A 22,437-nucleotide genomic window follows, 5' to 3' on the forward strand; every position below is an offset into this window, starting at 1 on the left:
CACGTCCCTGCTGCACTAGAGCCTGGGCCTGGGCTCCAGGGGCCCGAGGATGGAGGCCCCATGTCCTCAAAAAAGGGTGGCCTCTGGACAGGCCTCTTGTCCCTGCGGGAGGCAGGGGGAATGTGGCTGTGGGAGATCCTGCCCCCAAGGGACCTCGCCCATCCTCCCTTTCCTCCTGGCCCCGGCAGCGAACCCCACTGACATTGCTGTCTGCCATCTAAGCCATAGCGCATGCGCGCCCTCCTAATAAACAGGCCTTCCTCAGACCCGTGGCCGCTTCTGTCCTTCCTGAGCCCTCACTTGAGGGTGGGGGGCTGTGGTCTGGGCAGGAAGGAGTCAGCCTGGGAGCCCGCTCTCAGAGGCTGGAACCAGAGTCCCGTTCCTAAGCCGCCCCCACTCCATCCACCAGGCCGCCCAGCCTGACCCTGCTCAGCTTCCTCGCTCTCCCCTCCCTTTCTTCCCCACCCTGGGGGAGGGGGACGTAACCTGGAGCCCTGCTCCCTCCTTCATTGGCACTCTTTGGGGCCCTTGCCAGCTTCTCCCTCCCCCTGCCCCCCAGCACCTCACTCTCCATGCCTTCTGCACCCTTGACGCCTCCGCTTTCACACAGCCTCCCTGCCCCAACCCCGGCAGGTACGCACAGGTCAGGTCTCCTGTGCCCTGTGATGCCTGGCCTGGGCCTACTGGTGTTACACAGGACAGGTGGCTCTGTAAACACAGGGGGACCTCCGAGCAGAGAGCTCTCACGGAGCAGTTCAGCAAGAGGGGAGGTGCAGACCTGGATCCCCCGTCTGCTGCCCCGGAGGGAGGAGGCCCGGGTCTCCAGCGGGCTTCCCAGCAGCTGCGTGCAGCTGGCTTCCATGACCCGTCTCCTCTGTCCCAGGCTCCCCCAACCCCGCCCCGTACACAGCCCAGATGGTCACGTCCCCGTGTCAGCCTCCCAGCCAGCCCTATTCAGACACGCGAGCACGGGCACACACGCAGCGCACGCACGTGCTTCCCGGCCTGCCCCCCCACGCCCCAGAGGTGAGACTTGGCCAGACCCCGGCTGCAAACAATTCCCAAGCTTTATTAGAAAACAGGCTGTGGCTCCCCCAGCAAAGGCTCACGGTCGGCTGGTGCATGGCATCCAGGTCCAGGCTTCACGGCCCGCCGAGGCTCCGTGCAGCTGGGCACAGGCTTCGGTTGAGGCAGGCCTGGCAACGCGGGCGGACAGGCAGACACGTCTGCTGGCCGAAACCCACCAACAGTCCGTTGATCTCACTCCAAAGCTCCCTGTGAAGGGGAGAGGTCAGTGGGGGAGGGAGGCTGAGGGCAGCCCCGCCAGCCCCCACCTGCCTCACCGGGGCAGCCAGGCCTCCAGCGCCGCACGGGTCTTCTCCGGGGACTTGGTCGCCGTCTTGGCCCACCCGAGTCTGTTGGCGATTCTGTGCACGTGCGTGTCCACCGCTGAGGGAGACAGGACAGGCTCATCACAGGGCGTGCTGGCCAGACCCAGGCCTGGAGCCCGAGTCTTCCCCGCTCCAAACCCTGGGTTGCCACGGAAGGCAGGGCAGCGGCTCGAATCAAAGGGCTTGGGCCCCCTAGCAGGGGTGCAGGGAGCTGTGCCTCCTCGCCCCGACGCTGGCTGTGGGTGCCAGGCCGCTCCCAGAGCCCACACCCGGCACGGCCAGGGACAGAGCAGGGAGGATGGCCAGGCCAGATGCAGCTGTCCTCTCCCTGGGCCACAGTCCCGGCATCCCTTGGCCAGCCACCCCAGGGCTCGGCCTGGGCACCTGCTCACCAGGGCCCCTTTCTCCCCACCAGCTGTAGTCCCTACCTCCTCCAGTCTTTGCCAAAGACAACCTGAGCCCTACACCTGCTACCTTCCCCTGCTCCTGATGGTCTGGAAAAAGGCTCAGGCCCTGCCCAGATGCTGACAGAGGGCACCCTGGGGGACACAGGGAGAGCACACAGGTGTGGGGGTCAGGTTAGTGGGTCACCATGCCTCAGCATCCTCCTCTGTAGCACAGAAACGATCACGCTGCCTGTCCCCCAGAGGCCCAGCCCAGGGCCACACCACACTACGGGAGCCTCCTGTGGACCGGTCCTCTGTACGTTTTCCCAGCTCCGCGACCAAAGCTCAGAGAGGCTAAGCGTCTTGTCTCTTGGTCATCCAGCTGGGACTGGCTGCTCTGGCTTTCTAATTGATGGGCCCCTTCCCGGGAGAAGCCAGAGAGGCAGGGCCTTCCAGACATACGGAAAGGGTGACATTCGGACTTCTTCCAGCGTGTCTGCTGCTCCGGAAGTCCCTGGGCGGTGGGCCCTTCCCTCCACCATCCCCTTCTGAGACCCGGGCAGCTGAGGACAGCTGCCCAGATAAGCTCAGGTATCTGCTGAGAGGCTGGCGGCTGCGGGATCAGGGGCGGTGGTGGCGGTGGGGGTGGGGCTCAGGGGAGGCTCTGCCCTAGCCCCTGCCTGGCCCATCGCCGGTCTCTGGGGCTGCTGGGCTGCAGCCTTCACGGTTAGAACCCTTAGCCCCTAGCTGCCTTCCACCTCAAATGCAGTGCCAAGAAGGGAGCAGGCCTTAGGAGCCGGGGAGGTGCTGGGAAGATGTCTGCCCCCCCTCTACCCCCTGCAGGAGTTCCGGAGGGGTAACCAGCTTCGGGGCAGGGGCATGCAGAGAGGCTGTGGCCGGCCAGGTTTCTGGGCTGGCCGGGCCGGCAGCTGGGCAGCCTCAGGAGCCAGACATCTGGGCAAAGATCTGAAGAAGCAGCCGCAGCCTGACCCAGGGTCTGTCTTCATGGACACCACCAATGTCAGGAAAGGGATTCCAGAAGAGGCTCCCCCCAGCTCCCCCTCCCCTGGTGTCCCCCTGCCTTTACCGGGCCTCCCCCATCTGCCCACTCTCGGGCCGCCTTCTCCTGGCCACTTCTCCCACCTGATGTGGATGTCGCTCCTTCTGCCTGGACAGCACTTCCTCCTCCTGGCCTGACTAGCCCGCTTCAATCTTCAGCTCTTGGCTGATTATCATCTCCTTCTAGAAGTCTCCCAAATGCCCTAGCCTGGGCCAGCGCTGAGAGCACTGTGCACGACCCCCCAAGACTGTTTCTAGCTCAGAGGTAAGGAGTTACCTGCCCAACGTCTTTCTCCGTACACAGCATGGACCCTGAACCCATCTCCAGGGCCTCTCACGGAGCCCAGCGCACAGCAAGGGCTCAGCAAACGGAAACTCCTCGCATCAGTACCCACCTGTAGACCAGGCAGGCCTAGCTCAGTGCTGCAAACATCTTTCTGATCCCCTGGGTCACGTTGTGGGCAAGGGAAGTTGAGCTGGGGTCACAGACCATGGGATGTGACCAACCCTGCCCTCCCTGACCGTGTATGCCACTCACCGATGCCAGACACGGCGCCCCAGGCCACCGCCATAGCCAAGTGCGCCATCTTGGGCCCAACGCCTGGCAGTGCCACCAGCTCTGCCACTGAAGATGGGATGTCCCCGCCATAACGCTGCTGCAGGATGGCACTGGTCTGCTTGATGAACTTCACCTTGCTCTGAAAGACGGAGGTGGGGGATTGCGGGGGGGAGGTCAGCTCTGGAGGTGGAGAATGTAGACCTACTTGGGAGGATAAGTCCCGATGGAGACTCACAGGTGTCCGGAGCTGCCTGTCACCTGCCTAAGACACATTCAGAAGCAACTGTTTGCCTCTGTCCCCCCAAGAGGTGGGAATGAGCCAAGGGCAGCAGGGAGACTGAGGCAGGCCCAGTGCAGGCCTGGACCCCTGCTTTCCACCTGCCTGGACCAATGACACATGTGTGGGGTCTTGCTCGGGTCCCCTGTCCCATCACTCCCTCAGATGCCAGGTCGGCTAAGCAAGGCCAGCCATGCCAGGAGCTGGGCTCCGCAGCACCTGGACCTTCAGGAAGGAAGGCTGGGGCCTGGGGCTCCCCCGCCAGCCGCCAGGCCAGCTGGGTGGTTCCCATTCTGCCCCGAGTAGAGAGAGCTATTTAAAACCCTCTTGACAAACTGCAGCCCACGCCAATGCCAAGGGGAAGCAGCCCCACCCGCCGGGGTGTCTTCAACAGATCTGCTCACTCACCACCCAGTGCTCTGTGGCCTGTGGGGGCTCCAGAGGGAAGGGGGTGACGCACTCCAGGGAGGCTTGGAGTAAACAAAGGGAAAGGTGGGTGGGCAACCTCAGGGAGGAAGGGAAGCGCCAGTCAGCTGGGTGGGGAGGTGGAGGAAGGAAGGGGTGGGCTGCAAACAGGAAAGGCCAAGCAGGCAGGACCCATAGCCCTGGCCCCGTTTGCTGGTTAGACGGGCAGGGGGCTCCAGTGGGAACTCACATTCGGGTCCCTACAACCTCAGATGCCCCACCTGGCCTCCCGTACCCTACAGTCTCCCCTTGGCCTCCTGACGTCTTTCTGAGGCCCGTGGGCTCACCCTCCAGAAGCCTACGGGGTAGATGAGCGCGCCCAGCGTGCTGTCATCCGTCTGCAGGACGCTGTCCACCGTCAGGCCCCGAGCGCGCAGCCGCTGCATGGCGCCTGCTGTCACCTGGTCTTTGGTTTGGCTGGAGAGCATCAGGGACAGCAGCACCTGGTATCTCCGCACCTGTTTGCACAGTGACGGGGACCAGAGTAGTGGCAGGTCCTGGGAGTTCACCGTGGGCCGGCCCCCGCAAACCCTTTCCCACCTGCACCTGTTACCCTGGCCAACGGACCGTGTTCTCATACGTAAGGGACACAGGGACAGTGACAGTGCCTGTCACACAAAGACCACTAGGAGGCTTAGATGAATGATCACAACATTTAGTGTCAAACCCGGTGCTCAACAGCCGGTGCCTGCCACTGTGATCGCTGTGGCCTCATGGATAACCCTACGCATCCCACACACAAGCCCAGGCGCTGTCCCCTCGAGGGGCACCTGCCAGGGAGGGTTCCACCAAGGGCTGCCAGGCATCAGGCTGTGCCCTGCAGAGGCCTGAGAGGAAGCAAGTGTCTTGTCCAGAAGGCAGTCACCAGGAAGACGGGGCGCCTGCCTACCTTTGGGGGTGCACTGGGGTCATAGCAGTGCTCAGCACCCAGCTGGTCCACAGGTGCGTCCTTCCCGCTCCTCATGGTGCGGATGTTTACTAGCTGCTGCTGCCAGTCCGGGGGCTCCCAGCCTGGTGCCTCTGGGGGTTTGGCGCCTTCTCCTTTCTCATTATCTGAGGCTTCGTAGGCGACACTCAGTTTCTGCGTCTTCCGCTGGCGCTTTGTGGGACCATGGCTTTTCTTTCCTTCTGCAAAAAAAGTGCCATTCAGCGGGGGCCATAGGTGAGGGTGGGTGTGGGTGCTACCCTGCCTGCTATCACCCCCCATCATTCCTTCAACAACCATCCACCATCTTTCGCAGCTGGGGCTGCTCTGGCTTCTGCAGCACGTGTTCTGGGGGCAAGTCAGCTTTCCCCTGGCCTCCTGGGGAGGGCTCCTGACCAAGGCTGCATTAGTACAGGAGGACTCTCCCCAAGGCCTCCTCCAAGGTGCCCCCCCCATCTTGTTTCCACACCGGCGTAGAGAGACATTCCCAAGGCCCAAATCAGATTGTGTCATTTCCGTTCAAAACTCCTCACTGATTTTTCCTTGTATTCATGGCAAACCCCAAACTCCATCCCAGCATCAAGGTACCTACACAGCTGGCACTGTCCCCTACTGACTCCTTTTGCCCCGGTTCCCCTTTCCGTGCATCTGTCACACCCCTAAGTTCACTGGGTGCCTATGGGAATCCCCCTCTGGCTGTCCTGTTGCTGGGGCCCTGTGGGTCTCGCTCACCCCGGGGTCCTGTACACCCCGGATCCTGGAGGCCTGCAGGATAAACAAAACGAAGACCACGCCCTTTCCTGTTTCCTCTCAGGGGCACCCTCCAGCGCCCTCGGGGTGGGCGTGTCCTCGGCGCCCGGTCTCTCCGAGCGGGAAGCAGCTACGAAGACGAGGCTGGTGTGCCACAGAAAGCCTGGCGCCCGGGACAGGCTACCGGGACGCGGAGGGTCGGGGAGGTGCGAGCGCCCGGACCCCTGCCCCTGCGTCCTGGGAACAGGAAGAGCGGTGGGAGCCAGAGCCCCACGTGGGTGCGACTCGGAATCCCAGCCCCCAGCCCCTTGCAGTTCTCCCCCTTGTTTCTCTCCCCATGCCCCGGTCCGGGCGCGGGGCTACCTGCATTCGCCTCTCCCTTCCGCACCGGCGCGGCCTCCTCCCCCGCCCCCCGCGGCCCGGCCCCCGAGCCCCGGCTCCGGCTCCGGCTTCGGGTCACCATCCGCACGCCAGCCATGCGCATGACAAACTTCTGTGCACTACACATCCCGGCGTCCCCCGCGGCTCGTCACGTGACTCGATCCTCGCTCCGCCTTTCCGCCCGAGAGCGGCCGGGAACTACGACTCCCGGCAAGCTCGCCAGTGGCGCTCCGGCTCTGTGCGCTGCCGGAAGTGCGGATCGAGCTTCCGGCGGCGGCTCGGGGCTGGGGGGTGGGGCCCGGCGTGCGCTCCTTTCTCCGCGCCGGGACGGCGGGGCGCCGGGTTCCGGGTGAGTGGCTCGCTGCCCCCAGACCGCTGACGCCAGCCCTGCCCACCCTTAGCCCGGCCGCGATGGGGCAGGGCGAGGCGGCCGCGCCGGGGAGGGGAGGGTGCTGCTCCGCGCAGAGGCGGCGGGGGCGCATCCCGCAGTGTCGCGGCCCCGGCCTTCGGCTGCGCCCACCGCAGCCTGAGCCTGGAGCCGCCAGTCCTCTTGGGTTTTAAGACGGAGCGGGTGCCGGGGGTCCCCCTGCTTCAGGCGTCCGGGACAGGCCTTCCCCACGTCGGGAGGAGACGGAGGCGAGCGTCGGGGCCGCCGCGCGCCGTTCCCCGCCCTCACCCGGTGCCCGCTGCTAGCCGGGACCGCTAGGCCGTGCTTGGGTTCCTCCCAGGAGCTGTGGGAGGCTCGTGCTCACCCGAGACTCGGCTTCCCGGGCGGGCATCCGGAGGTCGGCAGCGGGGCAGATGCGGGGAGCTGCCCCTGAGCTCTCCGCCTGTTTTTTTGGCGTAGAGGCGGCCTCTGGTGCGTTCCTGTCCACCATGGCCAAGCCGACAAGCAAAGATTCAGGCCTGAAGGAGAAATTCAGGAATCTCTTAGGACTGGGAACCCCGAGGCCAAACCCCAGGTCTGCAGAGGGCAAACAGACGGAGTTTATCATCACGGCCGACATCCTGAGAGTGAGTGAGCTGCCTCGTGTGCTCTGCTAGCCTGTTGGGAGGTGCAGGGCAGGCTGGGTCCCCTCTGTCACCAGGTTCTGTGGGAGGTGGGACTGCTGCCATCCCCAGCGCTGTGGAAGCCTGTCTTTCCGTCGGAGGTCGAGGAAGTCAGGACCTCGGGGACTGGGTCCAGCACACTTGAGGTAGTACTCGGGTGTCCGTGCGGGAGAGCCTGCTCTACTCGCCGTGGCGAAAATACCGGGCTTGGTGTCCGCAGGGGATTAGGGTTATAGCCAGGTGTTAAGACCCTGGTCATTTGGGAGCTCCTTGGAGCAGCTGGTCTTTGTTTCCTGGAGTGTGCTTGAGGCGCTCTACCACACCCCGGCACCGTGATTTAGAAAATGCCGAGTTTCTGCACGCGTGAGGTTTCCCGTTCAGAAACAGCCAAGATACTCTTCAGCTGGGGAACAGAGAAACAAAACGTGATAAGCTGCGTACGACGGAGTATTTATTATTCGGCAAAAGAAGGAGGGAAGTGTTGACACACGCTGTGATGTGGAGGAACGCTGGAAACAGGCTAAGTGGAAGGAGCTAGGCCCAGAGGCCCCACCTACCGAGTGCCGCCACATCCGTGCCGTGTCCAGAACGGGAGAGTCCATAGGCACGGAAAGTCGGTCAGCTTTTGTGGGGGCTTGAGGGGATGGGGAGGGGGGTGACTGCTAGTGGGTGGGACGTTTTCTCTTAGGTGATGAAAACATTTGGGAGTTGGCGGACACGGTTGCAGGCGTCGTGGATATGCCCAAATTGTACAGGTTTGAATTGTTCAAACAGCTAATTTTGTTACGTGAATTTTGTCTCAATAAAACGAAATATCGCAAAAAAGAGAGGGAGTCTGTTCTCACCCCACTGAGATGGAGTCGTAAGCTCTGGTGGTCCCTGGTTTCAGAAGTAGCCGCGGCAGGTCTCCAGCGTGGGAATTCTCGGGCGGTCTGTGCCTGGTGGTTAAGGAGACCCCTTGCCTGAGCCCCGGCCCCTTTGCCGCTTTCATCTCTCGCCAGGAACTGAGTGTCGAATGTGGTATCAACAGTCGCATCCGGGTGATAGGGCAGATCTGTGAGGTGGCCAAAACGAAGAAATTTGAAGAGGTAGGTCTGCCTCAGTTGGCTGCTGTCCACAAGTCTGACGTGGCTCTTTCGAGGAGCCCGGCTGAGCGCTACGTGCTACTACTAACTTATGCAACCTTTTAGGGGAGCTTCTGGGAATGCTCTGGGCATAATCCCTTGGGGTCACTCACACGTGGAGGTGGGGAGCAGAGGCACTAAGGTTTTTGTGGCAGTTCCGAGAAAGGCTTTAATAGGGAGTTGCAGAAATGCACGCTTACTTGAGTCTTCATGTTTCAGGGAAGGGAAGGGAACATCTGGAAACCTTGTGGCTCAAAGCATGCCATTTCTGGTGTCTTTTTGGGAGAGGTGTCTGGTTGGTAGCCTCGAGCAGCTTCACCGACATAGGCCCATTTATTTCGGGCGGATGGTTGCAGGCTCTCTCCAGGCGTCCCAAGCACACAGTGGGAGGTTGTCGTGAGAGTACCTCAGGGCTCTGCTCTAGCCTGGCCCGGAGATCGGATGGGCAACTTGGGAGGAGACATGGACTAGGCAGACTGGGATTTACTAAGGGGGAGGGGAGGGCCGCCATGACATCCGGTAGTCATCTGAAACACGCAGGCTGTATGTTACCGAGGGTAAACGTGAAAATAGTCTTCTGCATCCATAAAGTTTTCCTGTAGGTTTGGAAGCAGGGGGGGGCGGCTGTGGTGAACAGATAGATGAGCCCAAGAGGCTGGCAGAGTCCCCCGGGCTGGTGTGTGATCTTGTAGCTTCGGTTGTGTCACTAGGAGTGTTATGTGTAGGATCAAGGAGGTGAAAGTTCCAGAGCATCCTGAAATGGTCGTAATGTGGGTTGGACATCATCTAAAGGACATTTTAGTCCCCTCCCAAGGGAAGTGAGCCCAGAAAAGGTTGAGAAGGTCTGAAGACTCTGGTTGAAGGGAGCCCGGGATGATTAACATGGAGCAGAGGAGGTGACAAGAGAGACTGATTCTGGGCAGCTGCAGGGGACAGGACCCCGTTACTCTGGGAGGCAGATTCTAGAAGCCCACAGCGTTCTCAGCAGCAACCCCAGGCGGGGCAGGTGTGTGGTAGAGAGGGGCCCTTGGCTGGTACGGAGAGGCCAGGGGAGTGGGATTTCTGGGTCAGGCTGTAGACCCAGGCCTGCCTGGTCCTCAGAGTCTTTCAGTGGCTTTCTTCACTGGAGTCCGAGCACGCTCTAAAGGGGGACTCCTGACCGATCCCGGGGGCCCCCGGGACAGCTCCCCTGGCCTGCTGCTTTCCTCCCTCCCTGCCAGGCTGTGGCCAGAGCCCGCGCACGTTTGCGGTTCGCAGTAGCCTGTGGCAGGGCCCCCAGCAGCCTCCAGGTCACTTGGCTGTGCGGGCACACGATGTGTGGGCTTCAGGGGAGTGAGTTCTGAGTCAGAAGAACCGTTCCACTCTGTCCTTTGCTCGTGGTACTGAGCCTTGAGTGGAGGGGGCCCGTACCCCCTAACCGTGGTCCCTCTGCTGGCGGCAGCACGCGGTGGAGGCGCTGTGGAAGGCCGTGGCGGACCTGCTGCAGCCGGAGCGGCCCCCGGAGGCCCGGCACGCGGTGCTGGCTCTGCTGAAGGCCATCGTGCAGGGGCAGGTAATGGGCGGCAGGGCTGCGTGCGGGGGACCTGGGCTGGGTGTGGGGCGTGACTTCGGGTGGCCGTGGACTGCTCCCGCTGTGCCACCCGTGGGCTTTGGCCTTTGGTGAGGGCCCCGGCACCAGCTCTCTGCAGCCCGACAGCCCGAGCGGGCACCCCAGCCTCTTGAACCCGGGGGACCCCGGGTGAGCCCCTGGACCTCCGCCTCCTCTCCTGGAGGATGGGGGTGGCTATTCCCTCCTCCTCTGGAATGTTTTGGGGTGTCGATGAGGCTGCAGAATGAAAGGGATGTGCCCACTTTGAGAGATTGGTGGCCTGCTGCTGCCCTCCTGCTGCCGGCCTGGGCCTCTGCCCATGGCTCCCTGTGCTCCTGGCTTCTCCTAGAACCGGCAGCCTCTGCATTCCTGCCTGGAGGCTCTCTTCCCTGCTGTGCATTCCCCCAGCCCTGCACACCCCTGCTGCGTGGAAACGCTTGTCCCCTTTCAGAGTGGTCAGACCGTTTTCTTTCTTTTTTTTTTTTTTTAAGATTTTTATTTATTTGACAGAGATTACAAGTAGGCAGAGAGGCAGGCAGAGAGAGAGAGGGGGAAGCAGGCTCCCTGCCGAGCAGAGAGCCCCATGCGGGGCTCGATCCCAGGACCCTGAGATCATGACCTGAGCCGAAGGCAGAGGCCCAACCCACTGAGCCACCCAGGCACCCCCTGGTCAGACCGTTTTTATCACGCGCGGACACAAACGTGTCTCTTCTGGCCATGAGCCCCAGGCTGGCTGTGTTGTCCCCTGCTGTGTGCCCACAGCTCGCGCACAGACACGTGCACACGCGCGCCAGTCTGGAGTGGCTCCGACATGCCCAGTTGGTCGCTTACAGCCAGTGCCTTTGGGAAGGAGAAGGGGTCCCAGGGTCGGGAGTCCTCGAGCCCCCTCTACTTGGACAGTGTATGGCTGTGCGGGAGACCCAGCCGGCAGGGGTCCTGGCAGGACAGCTGAGCTTGTGCTTCTGTTTTCAGGGGGACCACCTGGGCGTGCTCAGAGCCCTCTTCTTTAAGGTCATCAAGGATTACCCCTCCAATGAAGACCTCCACGAGAGACTGGAAGTGTTCAAGGCCCTCACGGACAACGGGAGACACATCACCTACTTGGAAGAAGAACTGGGTGGGTGCTGCATCGGGTGCGGGGTTTCTCGGGCTTGGGGGGGTCCCGTTGGATTCCGAATGCCAGAAGGCTGCTGAGGCACAGGGGGGCGCTGCGGTTGACTGGGATGGCCTGTGGAGGGTGCGACACCATGAGCTTCTGCTTGCCCAAGTATGGCCCGGGACAGCCACTGCATCCCCCGGGGAGCTTGTTAGAGACGGACAGTGCTGGGCTTCACTCCAGACCTGTTCGCTCAGAGTCCCTGGGGAGTGAGCCCTGCTAGGTGGGCAGGAGGGGGTCCAAGTTTTGTTATAGGGAGGTGGTGCTACTGACCGGGCGTCAGCCCGTGTTTTATCCAGGGTACCTTGAAGTTTCTGGGGGGCTGGGGTTGCCTCGTCGTGTCCTCTTGCTGGGCCTCTGTGTGCCCTGGGCCTGACCTCCCAGTCTTCCTCTTGGCTAGCCTTTCTCTCTGTTGTCCTGATGGGGTGAGGTTTCGTGTCACCGCCGTGGGGAGGGGAGGGAGGAGGAGGAAGAAATCAGCTGGCGGGGGCCCGGAGATGGGCCCCAGCTGGCAGTCTGTCTCCAGCACAGGTGCTGCTGGCTGCCGTGCTCAGGTTTTCTGAGGTGATTTGGCCAGTGGCCAAGCGTGGCTTTTGTCCCTGTTGAGAGAGTCTCAGGGAGGGGTAGCGGGCCAAGAATCTGCCTCCTGGACAAGCGCCCGGTACTGCTGGTGCAGGCCAGCCTCAGGGCCCGGCTCGGAGCATCAGGCAAATCCCGCTACCCCCCTCAGCCTGGACCGGCTCCGCGCGGCCCGGGTCAAGTGAACTTCAGAGCTGGCCGTGCTGACCTGCTGGGGCTGCGGCCGAGCCCCCGCCGGCCTGCGCGTGGCCTGCTGACGGCAGCGGGGGGCCGGGGGTGTTTTCCTGGTGTGGAGGGAGGAGGCCGGACGTTGCCCTCCTCCTCTCCCCTCAGCTGGGTTCGTGCTGCAGTGGATGGACATCGGCCTGTCCTCGGAGTTCCTCTTGGTGCTTGTGAACTTGGTCAAGTTCAACAGCTGCTACCTAGATGAATACATCGCACCGATGGTCCGGTACGGCAGCCGTGACCTCGCTCTGCTCCCGGCCCTGCTGCCTCAGCCGTCGGAGGCGCCGCCACAGCCTGGCCGCGCGCTCCTGCCCTAGGCCAGTGGCGCTTCCGCGTTCACCGGCGCCCGCCGTCAGCCAGTGCCTCGTTAGCGCTCGCGCCGTCGGCTTTTGCACGTGCGCGGGGAGCCGTGAGGGCAGGGACTGGGTCCCGCTGGTGCTGCCCCGTGGCTGGCACAAGGCAGGCACCTGCCTGTTTGTGGGGGAGTGGGGCCCTCGGGGGTCGAGTTCTTGGTTTTAACTGACCTGTTGAGGCCTCAGAAAGCGGGACGGAGCCGCGCAGCCCCCCGGAGACGTCCTTCCACTGACCTTACGCTTCCTCCGCCAGCATGATCTGCCTGCTGTGTGTCCAGACTGTGTCGTCCGTAGACATAGAGGTCAGTAGCTGACCCCCCAGGGACGGTCCTCTTACCCTGTTTCTGGGCGGGCCGGGTGGCGGAGGGCTTAGGATCCCAGCTCTGGGCTCGAGCCCGCCCTGGTCTTCACGGCTTACGTGGCCCTGGGCCAGCTGCTTGGCCTCTCTGGTGCTCAGGACCCACAGGGACTGAGGGTGTTTGGTTGGATGACCTTCGTCGTGGGGTCGTAGTTCCAGATGGGGCGACCCAGCGTGACCGTGATGCTCCCCCACTCTCCTTCCGAGGAAGGCTGCTTTGGCAGTGGGGAGGGGCGCCCGTCACTGACCAAAGGAGGGTGGGAACGAGGCTGGGGGTGGGGCACATCCCTGTGGGCGGGAGGCGGGCCGGCGTGACCTGTGTCCCTCTCCCCCAGGTCTCCCTGCAGGTGCTGGACGCCGTGGTCTGCTACAACTGCCTCCCGGCTGAGAGTCTCCCGCTGTTCATTGTCACTCTCTGCCGCACCATCAACGTCAAGGAGCTCTGTGAGCCTTGCTGGAAGGTGGGGTTCTGAACTGTCCTGGGGGGCTTCCCCGGATGAAGGTGGAGGCCAGGCATGTGGACAGGACAAGGGCTGTGCTGTGTTCGGTGAATGGCTGTCTGCCCTGCTGAGGGGAATCCAGTAGCATTTTCCTGGGGTCTGAGCCAAGGCCGGGGTTCTGGTAGTAGTTTGGAAACGCCGCTGCCTCTGTGTTGGGAGGAGGCGGCAGAGAGGCAGCTGGACGCGGAGGGCTTCAGAGCGCGGTCTGCGCGAGGCTGGCCCCCGGGCCCTGGGGCTGGCTTCTGCTCACCTCTGATGGCGGTGCCTTGCTTCCCAGCTGATGCGTAACCTCCTGGGCACCCACCTGGGCCACAGTGCCATCTACAACATGTGTCGGATCATGGAGGACAGGCGAGTGTGCCCTGGGCCTGGGGTGGACCGGTGTGGGCCAGGTGGCTTGGGTCAGCAGCCACAAAGCCTTCTCTGGGGGCCTGAGTGCTTTCCTGTCCAGTGCTTTCTGGCTGCTCCAGAAGCTTGCGGAGCTACAGCTCCCATCCCGTGTCCCTGGCCCTTGTGCTGTCTTTCCTCTGCTGCAAAGTCAGAACCTTCAGAACTAAGGCCCTGAGCGGTCCTGTACTCCCGCCTCATCGGGGAGGGCTGCCTCACCGGGTGCTGTGATGAGGCCCTTGCCCTCCCCTCCCCAGCCAGATCATCACAGGGTTTGTTGCTTCTGCCCCTGAGGGATGGTGCAGGTCTGTCCACTCCCTGGGCCTCCAGCCCCTGGAGCCCCACTCGCTCCTCGCCAGCCTCCCAGAGTCTGCTGCTCCACACGCAGCTGCGTGCCCTTCCCCACACGCCTCGGACCATGGAATGGTTGGTTCGGAGCCCTGAGAGCTCCTCCTGCTCTGAGGAGAAGAACCACACTGCCCACCACGGCGAGGGCTGGGTGGCCAGCCCTGCCTCAGCCATGGTCCTCCCGCCTCTCCTTGCTGCTGTCCCACCTACCCAGGGCCTCTGTGGCCGCCCGATCCCCTGGCTGCCAGGTCCTCCCTCCGTGCTTGGGTTTCTCTGAGGGTGTGCCCACCTAGGGTGGTTGCTGGTTGCCCAGTGTCCTGGCAGACTCCCGTGGCCCTGGGCTCTCCGTCTTGGCTGTAATTTGAGGGAGGGACTTGGCATTTCTTCACGTGGTTCTTTGGTTCACACCAGTGCCTCCTCGACTGTAAGCACCGTGAGGCCAAGGGCCTTCTCTTATTTACCTCCGTGTCCTGGCACGTGGCACGGCCCCGCGGTCAGCAGTGACGACTGCGGTGGGAAGGCCTGAGTGAATCGGGTCATGGCCGCGGGCCCACGTCCCCTACCCACAGCCTCTTCCCCAGCCTTGTTGCTTCCCCGTAAGAGCAGGGGGCTCGGGGCCGCGGGCTCGGCCGACACGTGGTCTTCCTGCCATCGCTGCAGAGCCTACAAGGAGGACGCCGCACTGCTGAGAGGCGCCGTGTTCTTTGTGGGCATGGCTCTCTGGGGCGCGCACCGACTCTACTCTCTGAAGAACTCCCCAACATCTGTGCTCCCGTCCTTTTATGAGGTGACTTGGCTTCTGCACCGTGGGGGCTGCCACACGGGGTGGAGGGGACACGGCACAGGGATGAGCGCAGGTCCACAGGTGGCGAGGCCACGGCTTTCAGTCAGGTGCTTTGCGACCTGGGGACCCTGAGGTCTAGGACCCTTGGCAGGTTTCGTTTTAAGTGAACGTTCTGTCTTAGGGACGTCAGCCCTGTGGAGGAGCAGCAGAGCGGCTCCAGGGTCCCCGAGGTGCCGGCGTTAGCTCGTCAGGCGCTGCTCGCACTCTAGAGCGAGGCCCGAGACGTTGCTTCTGTGCCCGCGGCGCCCGCTGGCGTCCGGGCACTGGCTGTGCGTGCGCTCACGCCGCGGGCAGGGCACCCTGGGAGCCAGGGTTCCTCCCGCCGGGCCCCGCTCCTCGGGTGGCGGGGGGGCGTGGTCTGCGCCCTCAGCTTGTGGGGGTGGCGTTCCGGCTCTGCAGGGCTGGGGGGCCGGTGGCCCGGAGCCGGCAGCAAGTGGTGTGGCTGCGTCCGGCCCTTTAGAGCCAGGCTAGCGGGAGTGCTTCCGGGCTCCTGGGGTACTTCTTCTGTGGCCTGGGAGCACATGTGGGCAGCGAGTCCCTCAAAGGCCTCTCGGGCGGGGTTCCGAGGGCCCTGGGATGGGGGCTTGCTGGGCAGGAGCAGGAAGCGGCTGAGCGCTGTGTTCCCTGGGTCTCTTGTTCCAGGCCATGACCTGTCCGAACGAGGTGGTGTCCTACGAGATTGTGCTCTCCGTAACCAGACTGATCAAGAAGTACCGGAGGGAGCTCCAGGCCGTGACGTGGGACATCCTACTGGACATCATGGAGCGCCTGCTACAGCAGCTCCAGGTGCGGCGGCCAGGAGGCCGTGGGGCCGGGGGCGCCTGGACAGCGGGCAGGCAGGCCACCGGGTCCTTCCCTGGGTGGCTATGGACCTACGGGGCTGGAGGCCCACCTCCCCGTGAGCAGGGCCCTCCCTCCACGCCTTCCGGGGCCGCGTTCTCGGCCGGGTCTGTGTGCTCTCCCCACTGAAGGTGGCGGCTTTCACAGCAACAGGTGGGTGAGGGGGTGGGGCCGGCGTCCCGCAAGTCCCAGTGGGGGATACACTGCATCCCCTTCACGGCCTGTAAGGGGATCCTGAAGAAGACATTTCCCCGGGCATCGGGGATGCCGCCCATGGGTTTGCTGTAACTTTGGCGGAAGTACTAACCGCAGCAGGAGGGGGATGACATGGGGGCAGCGTGGGGGCTGTCGGAGAGTTGAGGCTCTGTCTAGCCGGGCTTGGTGGCGGGGTCTCTTGGGGCACAGGGTCTCGTGCGGAGGGAGGGCACTGGGCCTGTGCATGGCGATGTGCACGGCCAGGCCAGTGGGCAGAGGACTAAACTGTCATCCCTCAGGGCCTGCTGGCTGAGCCAGACCGTTGTCACTGACCCGCTACCCCTGGAGCGGCAGGCTGGGAGGCAACTGCCCTGGGGTTTCTAGAAGGTGCTTGAGCTGTGGGGAGGCGTGAACATGCTCAGAGGTGATCCCTTGGAGGCCTGCTGGGTGGGCAGAGCAGGACTCCTTGGGGTCCTCACTCCCTGAATGAGCGAGAACGGCCCGCCTGCTCCCATGCCCCATGTCTGAATGCGGCTCGCTGGAGACCCGCACTCTGAGGCCAGAGTCACTCCTCCGGTACCGCACCTCTGTGTTGCAGAGCCTGGACAGCCCAGAGCTCAGAGCCGTCGTCCACGACCTGCTGACCACGGTAGAAGAGCTGTGCGATCAGAGCGAGTTCCACGGCTCTCCGGAGAGATACTTTGAGCTGATCGAGCGATGCGCAGACCAGAGGCCTGTAAGACCTCCTCTCCCCTGACTCGGCGGGGCCTTTGGCGCTTGGGCAGGAGGTTGGCCGAGGTTAGACTGCCGGGGGAGAGGTGGGACCCCGCGGCTGAAACCCCTGTCCTCGAGTTTGAACTCGGGCTGGCAGGCAGGCTCCTGCTCTCCGGGGCGGTCTGCTGGGGCGTCAGCAAGCTGACGGCACGTGGGGCTGTTGCAGACGGCGCCAGCCTGACCGTCCGCTTCCTCCCACCCGCGTGGAGGAAGGTGCTGGCTGGCTTCTGGGCACTTGTTGCTTGGTGTGTCTGCTCACCGGGCAGCAGGAAGCGCTTGTGCCAGGAGCCCACAGTCTGACGCCAAGACTTTTGTGTGGGTTGTCTTTTTTTTTTTTTTTAAGATCTTACTTATTTGAGAGAGAGATCGCAAGTAGGCAGAGAGGCAGGCGGAGAGAGAGGGAAAGGGGGAAGCAGGCCCCCTGCTGAGCAGAGAGCCCGATGCGGGGCTCGATCCCAGGACCCCGAGACCATGACCCGAGCTGAAGGCAGAGGCTTAACCCACTGAGCCACCCAGGCACCCTGTGCGGGCTTTTAAATGAATTCTCACTGCTGCTGTCAGCGCCTTTGTGGTGTGGACTGCCCACCTGGGGAAGGGCTGGTGTCCGTGAGCGGACTCGCTCCTCCCCGCTCCTCTGCCAGTGCCAGCAGCACGGGCGTTAGTGTAGGACAAGCCTCGGGGCAGAGCAGCTCAGTAACGGTGACTTCTTTCCACAGGAGTCCTCGCTCTTGAACTTAATCACGTACAGGGCTCAGTCGATCCATCCGGCCAAGGACGGCTGGATTCACAACCTGCAGCTGCTGATGGAGAGGTTCTTCAGGTAGGCAGCTGCGGAGGCCGGCCGGGCCCCAGGAGCCCGGGCCTGGTCGGGTCAGGGTTTCCCTTTCTCATCCTTGGAGGGAGCGGGAGCAGGTCGGCCTTCCAGTGGGGCAGAGTCCTCTGAGGCCCCCGCGCGTACTTGCTCCGGCGGCCGCGCTCGACTAGCAAGAGGCCGACTCTGAGGGCTGAGCGCTCCGCCCCGTGGCCCCGTGTTGGGTCTGGATGTGGGCGAGCCGGGCCTGGTGGAGGGCGAGGCTGGCCATGGAGCCCTCGCCCAGACCCCAGCAGGTGTGCCCCGCCCCAGGAACGAGTCCCGCAGTGCCGTGCGCATCAAGGTGCTGGACGTCCTGTCCTTCGTGCTGCTCATCAACAGGCAGTTCTATGAGGTGCGAGTCCTGCTGGGGGGTGCAGGGTGTGGTCGGCGGGCCCGGGAGGGGCCTCTGTGAGCCTCCTGGGACACCCGTCTGTGGCAGGCTTGCTCAGTGAGCTTGGCTCTCCCCCCGTTCACGCGCTCGGGTATTGGTTCCCGCCTCCCGCCAGGTCTCTGCTGGGCCAAGAGTTGCGGGGCCCAAACAGAAGTTCTCAGCAGAGTCTCGTGTGGGGATGTTTTCTTTTGGCTTTTGTGGTCCCGTTCTCCAGTCCCAGCCTGACCACAGTGGTGCCAAGCCCTGCCTGCCTGTCTCCTGCTGCTGCTGCTGCTTTCCCTCCAGCCTTAACTTGGTCTGGGGCCAGAATCTGTCCCTCAGACACTTGCGTGCCCCTGCTTGCCTGTCCTTTCCTCCGAGAGCTTTTCTCCTGGAGAGCTGGGTCTTCTTTCCTCCAGTACGCTCTGTGCGGCTTCTGGAGGGCAGCCCAGTCCCGGTGTTTCTGCTGTTCCCAGCCCTGGTCTGCCCACTCCTTCCCTTCCAGCCTTCCTCTTCCCCGCACCTCTGTCCCTTGGAATTCGGTTCAGCGCTGCCTCTTCCAGGAGGCCCCTCTGGGTTCTCAGCTTCCTCATGTCAGGGTTGGTCTTATCTCGCTCTCTGCTGCTATGGTGCGTTGTATCTGCCTCTGTAGAAGCTGTTGTCATCCTGCCCATCATTGTAGGCTCATGATGTCGGGGACGGGCTCTTCCCACCCCAGAGCGTGCACATGGGGGGCCCACCCTATGACGGTGAATGGGCAAGAGCCAGCCCGGCCACTTGCTGCTGCGTTGTACCTGGGCCTGGGGGCTTGGGCCCCTGAGGGGCTGTGCAGAGCGTCCCTCAGCTGCGGCTGTGCCCCTGCCCCACATTGCCCACCTCCCCCGACTTGTGCCACTTCAGGAGGAGCTGATCAGCTCAGTGGTCATCTCACAACTCTCCCACGTCCCAGAGGACAAAGACCCCCAAGTCCGGAAACTGGCCACCCAGCTGCTGGTGGACCTGGCTGAGGGCTGTCATACCCACCACTTCAACAGCCTGCTGGACATTGTGGAAAAGGTGAGGGCCGCTCGAGCCTGGGGCTCCGGGTGCCTGGGCTGCTAGAGAGCCCCCAGTTGTGGCCAGGCTGCACAGGCAGCACTGGCTTCTGGACCGTTTGTCCCTGTTGTGCCCAGAGAGATGGCTGCATCTCAGGCAGGGCCCCCTTGCATTGGGGATGGGCGGTCCTACGGGGCTTCTGGGACATAGCTGTGGTGTGGCTCTGGAGCCGGGCTGGGTGCATTGTCCTTATGCACCGCCAGTGTGCTTTTTTCTTAACTGTGAATTACATCGCAGTTTCTGGAAGGGTCCTCAGGAGTGTAAAATGCAGCTTTTGAGAAATGCAGGGGAAGGTGCCGGGTCTGACCATAGCTGCTGGGGGGAGCCCCGAGCTGGGGAGCTGAATGCATGTTTTCTCTCCGAAGGTGATGTCCCGCTCCCTTTCTCCACCCGCTGAGCTGGAGGAGAGAGACGTGGCGGCGTACTCGGCCTCTGTGGAGGACGTGAGGACCGCCGTCTTGGGGCTCCTGGTCATTCTGCAGGTGCGTCTCTGCCTTTCTGGGAGGGCCAACCGGCCGCCTCTGGGCAGCTGCTGTGCAGGGACACGTCTCTGGGAAGACCTGGGACATGTCTCCGGGGAGACCTCCGTGGGTGTTGCGGAGGGCAGCCTGGCGTGACCCAAGCTCCTTGTCACCGCGTGGGGCGTTCCTGAGGGTCGCGGGGCCGGTCTGGGCAGAGACGCCCTCATGTTGCTGCTGAGGTGGGGTGGGCTGCCGTGTGGTCTGGCCCCGTGGTAGTGGGCTGGTTTCATGGCTTCGTTGAGACATGTAGTTGGCGTTCCGTGGAATTCGTGCACCGCGGGTGTGGTCCAGGGGAGTTTCCGGTACCTCCACAGACTCGCGCGGTGGGCGCCGCGCCTCTGTGCCTTTTAGAACATCTTCTTTCCCCGGAAGCAACTCCACACCCATTAGCTGTTCCTCCCCACTTACCCTGGGCACCCCGGCCCCTGGCAGCCACCAGTCCACTCAGCGTCTTGTGGATTTGTGCCTTCTGGACGTTTCCTGTGACCATGGACTTGTGCAGTGCGCGCTCTGAGAGTCTCGAGGCTCCCTGGGCGGGTGGCAGGGCGCAGGGCTTCGCTCCTATGGCCGTCGGGTCTCATGTGGATTTGCTGTCTCTGCTTATCGGTTCCTGTGCTGCCGGTCGCTGGGTGGTTCCCCCTTTGCGCCCCTGTGAATCCTGCCAGTGTGTGTGCGGACGCGGGTTTTCCCTTCTCTTGGGTGCAGGCCTGTGAGGGGACTCGCTGGCTTGGACGGCGACCCGACCCCGCATGGGTCAGCCGAGGAGCGGCCGGACCGTGTTCCGCGGGGGCCGCTCCGTGGCCGGGATCAGCGTGAGGCTCCTTTACCCACAGTCCCCGGCACGCCTGCAGCTCCACTTTGCTGGAGCGTCCCAGGCTGCTGTGGTCTGGTTCACGCCCTTCGCTAGGAGCGCCCGGTGGCTGCGTATGTGTCGTCTTTGTGGAAGCGTCTGCTCGCCTCCTCCGCTCGCTTGTTAACGGCATCGTTTGTCTTTTTGCGGGGTCGTGAGGGGACTCGGTGTGTCGTGGGTGAGTCTGTCCTTGGGTTGGTGCTCGCTCTCCTTTGCTGTGGCCAGACACCCCTGCTCGCAGGCTTGACCGGCTCCCTGCAGGCCTCCTCCGGCCTCCGCCTGGGCTCTGCCGCTGATGTCACCGCATCACGGCGTCCCTGGAGCTCACTCGCCAGTGTCCGTGTTACGTAAAATGTGGTATTTGAATCTGTGGCCTGGAATGCTTCTTGTTCACAGAATGTCCCGGGCCGCTTCTGTGGGGTGGTTATTTCCTGGCGTGGAAGTTTGGAGTGTTTGTGAAAAGGCGGCTGGGGCCTCCGTGGCCTCCTGTCCTGGGAGCCCGGCCCCCTTTAGACCTCTGGTGGGTGAGGGGTGCGTCGGCCTGAGTGAGTGCAGAACCCTGCCGCGGAGAAGCTGGGCAGGTGGCTCATCACCCTTGCTTGGAGCTCCAGCCCTGCAGACCCGGGGTGGGGGGCCACAGAGCCAAGCTGTTGGCGAGCTGGGGCGATGTCCTGGGCCCGGAGGCGCTCGTTTGGGAGATAACCCGCGCCGTGTGAAACAGGCGAGCGGCACGCACGGAGCGCAGTTAGAGTGCATTCGTCTTTCCTGCTGGCCAGGCAGGCCCGGCTGCTGCTGTCCCCCTCCCCTGTGGTCCTTTCCGAATGGGCCTGAGCATCGGGTCCAACTCTCTCTCCCGTCCGTCCTCTTGTGGTAAAATCTCTCTTGAAGAGCAGCAGTGATGTACGTTGTAAGGCTCTGGTTTGAGTACCACGAGCCATGGAGGCGTTCCTCTGGCTGCGGCTGGACCCCCAGCGCCTGGCCAGCCCGTGCCACCCCGCAGGGCCACCCACACCAGGGTCTCACCTGGCCTCTCCTGGGCTCATGTGTCGGGGAGCTGGGGCAGGCAGGGGGCTCCCTGCGGGATGACAACCCAGCGGCTGGGGGAATGGCCCCCCTATAGGGCCCCCTGGAGCCCGCGGGGCCTCACTCGCCCTGGTCTGTCCTGCTGTGCCGGTGGCCGGAAAAGGTGCTTTCAGCTCACGGGTCACGTCTGCATGTTGCCGAGCAGTGCCCCATTAGACACGTTTTCCTGATTTATTAGTGGATTCCCTTTCTGCAACCACCAAGGGTGTGCGCGTGTGGGGGCATCCGTGGGGTGGAGTCCCTGGAACGGAGGTGGCAGCCGCTGGGCCCTGTGTGCTGCCCAGTCACTCCCCAGAGCTCGTCCTGTTCCCCTTGTCCTGGGCATTGGGTGCCGGCTCCCTAGCTGCATCTTGGCCTCCTGCCCTCGGAGTGACTGGCACGCTCTCTCCACAGACCAAGCTATACTCTTTGCCCGCCAGCCACGCGATGCGCGTGTACGAGACACTCGTCGGCCACATCCAGCTGCACTACAAGCACGACTACACCCTGCCTATCGCCGCCAGCATCCGGCTGCAGGTAGGATGGGGCTGCTGGGCTGACCGTGGCCGGGCTGGTACCACTGTGGCTCAGGGCTGGCCACGGCCGTCTTCCGGGGTGCCTGCTGGTGCCAGCAGGGAGCTCAGGCCGGGACAGTGGCAGGTGGCCCAGAAGCGTGCTCCCATAGACCAGCCGTGGCCGCAGCCTCCCCGGGCCCTGGTGCCCTTCTTGCTGCGTCCGCGTGCCTCTGAGCCAGGTGGTGGTCCGCAGTGTGGGCGGAGATGAGCTTCACGGCTTTCAGGGGTGTGGCCTCTCCCCTGGGGCTGCATTCTTCGTGCAGCGGGCCGCGGGGCAGAACACACAGCTTGCGGCTGCCGTCGTAGGTGTTGGTGCCAGGCCGAGCGGTGGTCACGGGGAGGGAAGTCCTGGTCCCTTGCAGAGCCTCTGTGTGATGGGGCAGCCTCCATTGTCAGGGCAGCCCGGTTAAGGGACCTGTTGGTCATGGGAGGAGGTGCCAGTGGCCTGAGCGCGGCTGTGTTTCCTGGCACTCGGGGCCGTGGGGCTGCCTGGCCAATGTGCGGGCCACGCTCCCTGTGTCCTGGGGGCGGGCCAGGCTGTGGCGGGAGAAGGCCCGGGACGCATGTGTGGCACCGCCTGCACTGCTGCGGCCGCGG

The 22,437-nt window shown here is 63.5% G+C and overlaps 2 protein-coding genes across 10 annotated transcripts in view; one reads left to right on the forward strand and one right to left on the reverse strand.

The window, feature by feature from the left end:
- Positions 1-1,049: 1,049 nt before the first annotated feature.
- On the reverse strand, positions 1,050-6,321 carry NTHL1 (nth like DNA glycosylase 1). Of its 4 annotated transcripts, XM_032846162.1 has the most exons (6): positions 6,176-6,321; positions 5,027-5,265; positions 4,425-4,595; positions 3,375-3,534; positions 1,344-1,449; positions 1,071-1,275 (listed from the first exon to the last, which is right to left on the reverse strand). In XM_032846162.1, the coding sequence occupies exons 1-6, from the start codon at positions 6,318-6,320 to the stop codon at positions 1,143-1,145; spliced, it is 954 nt and encodes a 317-aa protein (XP_032702053.1). In that variant the 5' UTR covers position 6,321; the 3' UTR covers positions 1,071-1,142. The 4 variants fall into 4 exon arrangements, with proteins under 4 accessions (XP_032702050.1, XP_032702052.1, XP_032702053.1 ...); XM_032846159.1 differs by lacking the exon at positions 6,176-6,321 and having other exon boundaries at positions 1,050-1,275; positions 1,344-1,427; positions 5,027-5,788; XM_032846160.1 differs by lacking the exon at positions 6,176-6,321 and having other exon boundaries at positions 5,027-5,786.
- A 645-nt stretch (positions 6,322-6,966) lies between these two features.
- The window catches only part of TSC2 (TSC complex subunit 2), a 31,117-nt gene continuing 15,646 nt past the window's right edge, over positions 6,967-22,437 (forward strand). For 3 of the 6 annotated variants that reach the window (XM_032846157.1, XM_032846156.1, XM_032846158.1), the window contains exons 1-16: positions 6,969-7,207; positions 8,245-8,331; positions 9,809-9,919; positions 10,928-11,072; positions 12,024-12,141; positions 12,522-12,570; positions 12,962-13,087; positions 13,404-13,477; positions 14,522-14,648; positions 15,348-15,491; positions 16,339-16,476; positions 17,231-17,334; positions 17,638-17,719; positions 18,638-18,793; positions 19,198-19,314; positions 21,680-21,802. In XM_032846157.1, coding sequence (XP_032702048.1) covers positions 6,995-7,207; positions 8,245-8,331; positions 9,809-9,919; positions 10,928-11,072; positions 12,024-12,141; positions 12,522-12,570; positions 12,962-13,087; positions 13,404-13,477; positions 14,522-14,648; positions 15,348-15,491; positions 16,339-16,476; positions 17,231-17,334; positions 17,638-17,719; positions 18,638-18,793; positions 19,198-19,314; positions 21,680-21,802 — 1,914 coding nt within the window. In that variant the 5' untranslated portion in view covers positions 6,969-6,994. Of the gene's footprint in view, positions 7,208-8,244; positions 8,332-9,808; positions 9,920-10,927; positions 11,073-12,023; positions 12,142-12,521; positions 12,571-12,961; positions 13,088-13,403; positions 13,478-14,521; positions 14,649-15,347; positions 15,492-16,338; positions 16,477-17,230; positions 17,335-17,637; positions 17,720-18,637; positions 18,794-19,197; positions 19,315-21,679; positions 21,803-22,437 lie in introns of all 6 variants that reach the window. The other 3 variants (XM_032846154.1, XM_032846155.1, XM_032846153.1) reach the window with 2 other exon arrangements.

Source organism: Lontra canadensis, unplaced genomic scaffold, assembly GCF_010015895.1.
Source record: "Lontra canadensis isolate GAN:19392208 unplaced genomic scaffold, GSC_riverotter_1.0 scaffold171, whole genome shotgun sequence".
In the NCBI taxonomy this organism is placed as follows: Eukaryota; Metazoa; Chordata; class Mammalia; order Carnivora; family Mustelidae; genus Lontra; species Lontra canadensis.